At 51.6% G+C, this 7,506-nt stretch overlaps 1 protein-coding gene across 1 annotated transcript; it reads left to right on the forward strand.

Annotated features, from left to right (window-relative positions):
• The first annotated feature begins 1,947 nt into the window (after nt 1–1,947).
• FOLR2 (folate receptor beta) lies at nt 1,948–7,123 on the forward strand. Its single transcript, XM_019037541.3, has 5 exons — nt 1,948–2,098; nt 3,730–3,903; nt 6,047–6,235; nt 6,360–6,495; nt 6,654–7,123. Exons 1-5 carry the CDS (start codon nt 2,072–2,074, stop codon nt 6,944–6,946), a joined length of 819 nt encoding a protein of 272 aa, XP_018893086.2. The 5' UTR covers nt 1,948–2,071; the 3' UTR covers nt 6,947–7,123.
• Nucleotides 7,124–7,506: the final 383 nt, after the last annotated feature.

The raw sequence follows: 7,506 nt of genomic DNA on the forward strand, positions 1-7,506 counted from the left end.
CACCTCCCTCCCGGACGGGGTGGCTGCTGGGCGGAGACGCTCCTCACTTCCCAGACGGGGTGGCAGCTGGGCGGAGGGGCTCCTCACTTCTCAGATGGGGCAGCTGCCAGGCGGAGGGTCTCCTCACTTCTCAGACGGGGTGGCAGCCGGGTGGAGGGGCTCCTCACTTCTCAGATGGGGCAGCTGCCAGGCGGAGGGTCTCCTCACTTCTCAGACGGGGTGGCCGGGCAGAGACGCTCCTCACCTCCCAGACGGGGTCGCGGCCGGGCGGAAGCGCTCCTCACATCCCAGACGGGGCAGCGGGGCAGAGGCGCTCCCCACATCTCAGACGATGGGCGGTCGGGCAGAGACGCTCCTCACTTCCTAGGTGGGATGTCAGCCGGGCAGAGACGCTCCTCACTTCCCAGACTGGGCAGCCAGGCAGAGGGGCTCCTCACATCCCAGACGATGGGCGGCCAGGCAGAGACGCTCCTCACTTCCCAGACGGGGTGGCGTCCGGGCAGAAGCTGCAATCTCGGCACTTTGGGGGGCCAAGGCAGGCGGCTGGGAGGTGGAGGTTGTAGTGAGCCGAGATCACGCCACTGCACTCCAGCCTGGGCACCATTGAGCACTGAGTGAACGAGACTCCATCTGCAATCCCGGCACCTCGGGAGGCCCAGGCTGGCGGATCACTCGCGGTTAGGAGCTGGAGACCAGCCCGGCCAACACAGCGAAACCCCGTCTCCACCAAAAAAATACGAAAACCAGTCAGGCGTGGCGGCGCGCGCCTGCAATTGCAGGCACTCGACAGGCTGAGTCAGGAGAATCAGGCAGGGAGGTTGCAGTGAGCCGAGATGGCAGCAGCACAGTCCAGCTTCCCTTCGGCATGAGAGGGAGACCATGGAAAGAGAGGGAGAGGGTTCGGCATGAGAGGAAGACCGTGGAAAGGAGGGAGAGGGAGAGGGAGAGGGTTCGGCATGAGAGGGAGACTGTGGAAAGGAGGGAGAGGGAGAGGGGAGAGGGTTCGGCATGAGAGGGAGACTGTGGAAAGGGGAGAGGGGGAGGGGGAGGGGAGGGGGAGGGGAGGGGAGGGGGAGGGGAGAGGAGGGGAGGGGGAGGGGAGGGGAGGGGGAGGGGAGGGGGAGGGGGAGAGGGAGAGGGAGAGGGAGATGGAGAGGGAGAGCTTTTTTTTTTTTTTTTGAGATGAAGTCTCGCTCTGTTGCCCAGGCTGGAGTGTAGTGGTGCGATCTCAGCTCACTGCAACCTCCGCCTCTCGGGTTCAAACAATTCTTGTGCCTCAGTTCCCCAAGTAGCTGGGATTACAGTGCACGCACAGCACCACACCCCACTAATTTTTGTATTTTTAGTAGAGACAGGGTTTTACCATGTTGTCCAGGGTAGTCTTGAACTTCTGACCTCAGTGATCTGTCTGCCTCAGCCTCCCAAAGTGCTGGGATTACTGACGTGAGCCACCATGCCCAGCCTATACCTCAACTTCTACCTATGTCCACCTGGCTGCCCATAAATTAACCCAATAGCTGTCACTTAAGCTTACTCAGTATGTGCCAGGCTTTTCCCTATACAATTGTGAACAATTTTCTAGTGAGCAAACTGAAGCTCAGTAAGGTCCAGTGACTTTTCCCAAGGTTGTGCAAGAGATGGAGCTCTCATTGGGTCCCATTGGCCTGACCCTAAAGCCTGGGTTCTTTCCCACCAGACCTAATCTCCATCGAGCTGGCCTTATCATAAGAACCACTTGGGGTATCTATAAAATCCAGATGCCCCCTGGTGATGAGCAATTCTCTAGATTTTGATGAAAGTTGAATGTGTGGATGCTGGAATGAGTAAATTAACAAGTAAGGAGATGAATGCAAACAGGAATGACTAAATGGACAGACTCAGGGAGCCTTGAAGAGGGTGGGGTCTGGAAGGGAAGGAAGAGAGGAAGGAGTATAGCTAAGTAGGGACATTTCACTCAGTGCTTACCAGAGCGCGTTGTCTACCCTGTACTGAAGACAGAGGCTGTGGGGACAGCCTAGGGGCCTGGATCTATTGCCTACTTAGAGAGAGGCCAACTCAGACACAGCCGTGTATGCTCCCAGCAGCAACGGAGGTTCAGGCAAGATGCCCGAAGGAGGGAAGGGTGACAAGGGCAGTGGGGAGACTTGGAGAGTTTGTGCAGAGGGGAGGAACACACCTTTCTTTCTGTATTGTATTGTATTGTATTGTATTTTTTGAGACGGAGTCTCGCTCTGTCACCCAGGCTGGAGTGCAGTGGCACGATCTTGGCTCACTGCAACCTCTGCCTTCTGGGTTCAAGTGATTTTCCTGCCTCAGCCTCCTGAGTAGGTGGGATTACAGGTGCCCACCACCTCGCCTGGCTAATTTTTGTATTTTTAGTAGAGACGGGGTTTCATCACGTTGGTCAGGCTGGTCTCGAACTCTTGACCTCAGGATCCACCCACCTCGGCCTCCCAAAGTGCTGGGATTACAGGCGTGAGCCACTGTGCCCGGCCACATCTTTCTTTAGAAAGATCATGCTGGCTCCTGTGGGGAAGGCAACTTGAAGGGGAAGAAATTGGAAGAGGGAAGACTTGACACTAAACATAGAGCCATGGTCAGTAAGTTTTTGGAGGGACCTTTACCAGAGAGGGAGAGGAAGCAGTGTCCATTATCCACTCTTCAGTGACAGAGCCCAAAGGAACAGCTCTGTAATGGCTGGGGGTGGGGGCAAGGGCAGCAATGAACAGAGGAGGCGAGGGCTGCTCCTGTTGTTGAGTGCCTTCCAGGACACTAAGTGCTGGTCTGGCTGCTCCAACATAGGAAACTTTCATGTTGTCTCTCAGATCTAAGGGTCTCTCTGCATTTTTTAAAAAATTATTTTGAATTTTTTAAACTTCTATCGTTTTTCAGGTGGTTTTGGTTACATAGATAAGTTCTTTCGTGGTGATTTCTGAATTTTAGTGCACCAGTCACCGGAGCAGTGTACACTGTACTCAGTATATAGTCTTTTATTCCTCACCCCTCCTCACCTTGCCCCACCCCCTGTCTATATCATTCTCATCTGCATTTGTTTTTTGAGAGGTAGGGTGAGGTCTGCTGCATTAGCCCAGAGACAGCTGAGGAGGCTGGAAAGGAAAATGGCTTTCAGAGAATAGGGAAGGAAAAAGTCTGAGGAAGCAAAACTACTTAAAAAACACTGCTCTTTCCATTTCCGTATCATTTAACCAAACACCATCCTGTGGGTTCTGTCACTTGATCCTCATGCTGATCTGAGAACTCGGCAGAGCTGGGTCACTGCCTTCCCCAAGGCTAACCTGGTTTCTAAGCTGGCACAAGACCCCAGGTGATCCAGCATCTAACCACAGAGCCCTTGCTGGACAGAGGGTGAAGACATTATGTGTCCCCGGCTCTGTTCAGGGAAGCAGGGCATAGACCTGAAGAATTTAATTACTTGTCATAGATAAAGCCTAGAGAAAAGGTGAGGGCGCAAAGTATCTCCTCCAAATTGGGAAGACTCCCCCAGGGCTCACTCACTAACGCCAGTTCTCCTGAGCCTTTAAAGCCTGGGGGTGAGGCTCTCCTGGTCAACCCTCTCTACCCTAGCCTCAGGGAGCTTCAGGGCCCCAGCATTGAAGGAACAGGGTCTGACCTCATTTGCCACTGTAGGGATGGGGAGATTGAGGCAGGAGGTGAATGGGCTCCCAGCCTGGAGCCCTTTCCCCTCAGGACTTGGTTTCCCTACCCTAGCTCCGCCTGCAGGGACAGAAAGACATGGCCTGGAAATGGATGCCACTTCTGCTGCTTCTGCTCTGGGTAGCCACCATGTGCAGTGCCCAGGACAGGACTGATCTCCTCAATGTCTGTATGGATGCCAAGCACCACAAGACAAAGCCAGGTCCTGAGGACAAGCTGCATGACCAAGTATGGCTGGAGTGTGCCTCTGCTAAGGAGGGGGCTTGTTCTAACAGGGAGGAGAAACTCAGGATGGTGGGAGAGGGATTGAGGGGTCAGATACCTCCACATCCTGAATTTTTCCTGTGGGAGAAGATGAAGGTGGAGTAGGAAGAGTGGCTGAGGTGATTTTAGGGGGGCGCTCCCCAGAGGTGGATACCATGTTGACAATGATATTGAGTCGTCATTCGATGGGCACCTGTCAGTTGTCATGTGTTTTTTGTACAAAATTTCATATTCCCAGGGGTTCTTGGATATAGGTAGATGATATTCTCCACATTACACAAGTAAGTGAAAATGAGGCTCACAGAAGCACATGGGCCCACACAGGAGCTGGACATGAATGGCCCCTGTGGAGGGGTAGGAATAGGAGTGGGTTAGGCTCCTCCTTTGGTGGGCGACAGACTAGGGAGGCGCTGGCTTTTCCCACCCTCACTAAGTGCCATTTCCATGGAGTGCCAAGGGAGAAGAGGAGGAGGCCCTTCTGGCTGTAATTTGAGGCACAGGGGCTGGACATTTACACAGTCTATATACATGTGTGCCAGGGGATTGCAGCCTTATTAGACTCAATGTCTCCCTTTTACGACAGATTTTTTTTAGATTCTCTTTTCTATCCTGCAATGAAATTCAAAGAACCTATTTGTATGCATAATTTTTGCAAATATCAACATAATGCTCTGTAATATAAAGGAGAAACACACAGAAAGTAACTTGTAATAAAATAATATATATTTCAATATGTCAGTTCTCTGGTATGACTACATTAGAAGGCATTAGGAAATAGCACATGCTTGCTTTTGTCATAAAATCATAAGTGGGGAGCTACAAATGAAGATTGATACAGGTATATTCTATTGGTGACTTAAACACTGTAGGATACTATAAGAAAAGCAATGTTGCTGTTGATGTCATACTTTTCTAAAATAGTGAATAATTCTAGTAGAACAAAACATATAGTACAGCCTTCTATTTCATGGTATTTGCAGTCCTGGAAAACCCAGTCTAGATTAAAATCTTGTGAAAACATGATGTGCCTATATGTAAGATAGAGATAGATTTAAAAAGTAGGGCTTTTGCTTACTTTTTTTTTTTTTTTTTTTTTTTTTTGAGAAGGAGCCTCACTCTGTTGCCCAGGCTGGAGTGCAATGGTGTGATCTCAGCTCACGGCAACCTCCGCCTCCGGGGTTCTGGTGATTCTCCTGCCTCAGCCTCCCAAGTAGCTGGGGCACCTGCCACCATGCCTGGCTAATTTTTTTGTATTTTTACCAGAGACGAGGTTTCACCATGTTGGCCAGGGTGGTCTCAAACTCCTGACCTCAGGTGATAGACCTGCCTCGGCCTCCCAAAGTGCTGGGATTAGAGCTACGAGCCACCACGCCCAGCCTGGCTTTTGCTTACTTTTTCCAGCAAATATTTTCATGGGCCTACTACGTGTCTGGCACTGGCCTAGCCACTGGGGACACAGATCTTACTACATGCCAAAAAGAATAAATATATTCAAACTCCATTACTCCATGGCTCGCTCCCTCTCTTCCTTTGCTCAAAATGTCACCAATGTGGCATTTCCTAACCTATTTAAAATTTCAGCAATTCCACATTACCATTTCCTGCTCATATCATTTAACTTTTCCCATATCATTTATCATATCCTGACATACCATATATATATATTTTTTAAGTTTCTTACTGTCTGTCTCCTCTGACCAGAATGAAAGTTCCATGAATACATATTTCTGTCTGTTTTGTTCTCTTCTGTATTCCCAGCATCTATAACCGTGACTGGCATAAAGTAGGTGCTCAATAATTTTTAAATGAGTAAGTGAAAGGACTTTTTATGAAGTGTTACATACCTCATAATTGATAACTATTATTCCCAAGACAGGGTTTCCCCTGGGCTCCCACAGTCCCCTGATCACACGGTTGTAATTGTGTTTCCTCCAAGCTTTCTTGGTTCCTGGAGGCCTAGGACAGAGGGACCATCATCTGGGAACCTGAGTGTTCTCAGGACAACCTGCCTAGGGCAGAGGAGAAAGAACCAAATGGGGGAGAGACACGAGGTGGCAGGAGGAGGAGGGTATGGGGAGGCACTTAGTCCTGTGTCTTCCCCACCCAGTGCAGTCCCTGGAAGAAGAATGCCTGCTGCACGGCCAGCACCAGCCAGGAGCTGCACAAGGACACCTCCCGCCTGTACAACTTTAACTGGGACCACTGCGGCAAGATGGAGCCCGCCTGCAAGCGCCACTTCATCCAGGACACCTGTCTCTATGAGTGCTCACCCAACCTGGGGCCCTGGATCCAGCAGGTAGGGTGTCTCCCCCCCCCCCCCCGCCCACCCCAGCAGACTGCCATCCCCCTCAGTCACTTCAAGGCGATGGCTGCCAGCATCCCTGGCTGAGAGGAGCCCTGCCTCCCCACCTCCCACCCAGGTGAATCAGAGCTGGCGCAAAGAACGCTTCCTGGATGTGCCCTTATGCAAAGAGGACTGTCAGCGCTGGTGGGAGGACTGTCACACCTCCCACACGTGCAAGAGCAACTGGCACAGAGGATGGGACTGGACCTCAGGTGAGGGTGATTGAGGTGGGGTTAGGAAAAAGGAGATTGAGGTAGGGTTTGGAAAATCCTCAAGGATTTGGGGTGGGGTGAAGATTTCCGGGGGTGACCAGAAATGAGCTTTGGGCCCAGGGGCTGAAAGTCTGTGTCCACCATGCCTCTCCCTGCAGGAGTTAACAAGTGCCCAGCTGGGGCTCTCTGCCGCACCTTTGAGTCCTACTTCCCCACTCCAGCTGCCCTTTGTGAAGGCCTCTGGAGTCACTCATACAAGGTCAGCAACTACAGCCGAGGGAGCGGCCGCTGCATCCAGATGTGGTTTGACTCAGCCCAGGGCAACCCCAACGAGGAAGTGGCGAGGTTCTATGCTGCAGCCATGCATGTGAATGCTGGTGAGATGCTTCATGGGATCGGGGGTCTCCTGCTCAGTCTGGCCCTGATGCTGCAACTCTGGCTCCTTGGCTGAGTTCAGTCCTCCCAGACTACCTGCCCTCAGCTTGGATAACCAGGCTGGGCTCAGCTCAGCTCCCACAAATGACAGCCCCTTAAGCAAGCTTCTATTAGTCACCTAACCCTCTGTCACCCAGTCTGTTGCTGCTCCATGGGGCCAAGAGTCACTTCTAATAAACAGACTGATACATCCATGTCTGTGGAATTATTTTGGTTGTGAATTTGTGGGTGGGTGGGAGACAGATTCTATGGCTTCTGGATTCCTTCAAATTAGAGCAACTAGACCTGTGTTTGAATCCCAGCTCTGCTACTTTGTGAAAATGAAACAGTTGCTTCACTGATCTAAACCTTTGTTTCCTTCTGGATAAAAAGAGGATAATAGTCCTGCCCTCAGGCTTGTGAAATATACAGGAGCTGTTGCCCAGAAAGCCCGTGAGCCCAGTGTCTGCACATTGATAGTCTTCAGGGATCCTGTTGCTCCTGTTGCCCCAAGTGGGAGCCAGGTCCTGAGCTTATTTGTCTTGGTCTCCAAACAGCCTCCTGGTCCTCCAGCCCTTGTCTGCCTGGCTCTGTGCT

This window comes from Gorilla gorilla, chromosome 9, assembly GCF_029281585.2.
Source record: "Gorilla gorilla gorilla isolate KB3781 chromosome 9, NHGRI_mGorGor1-v2.1_pri, whole genome shotgun sequence".
In the NCBI taxonomy this organism is placed as follows: Eukaryota; Metazoa; Chordata; class Mammalia; order Primates; family Hominidae; genus Gorilla; species Gorilla gorilla.

Bases quoted from the DNA above. Each gene is read 5' to 3' on its own strand.
- FOLR2 (XM_019037541.3), top strand. From the start codon at position 2,072: ATGCTCCCAGCAGCAACGGAGGTTCAG. The intron at 2,099-3,729 runs GCAAGATGCCCG...TCCCTACCCTAG, and splicing joins CAGCAGCAACGGAGGTTCAG to CTCCGCCTGCAGGGACAGAA. The intron at 3,904-6,046 runs GTATGGCTGGAG...TTCCCCACCCAG, and splicing joins AGGACAAGCTGCATGACCAA to TGCAGTCCCTGGAAGAAGAA.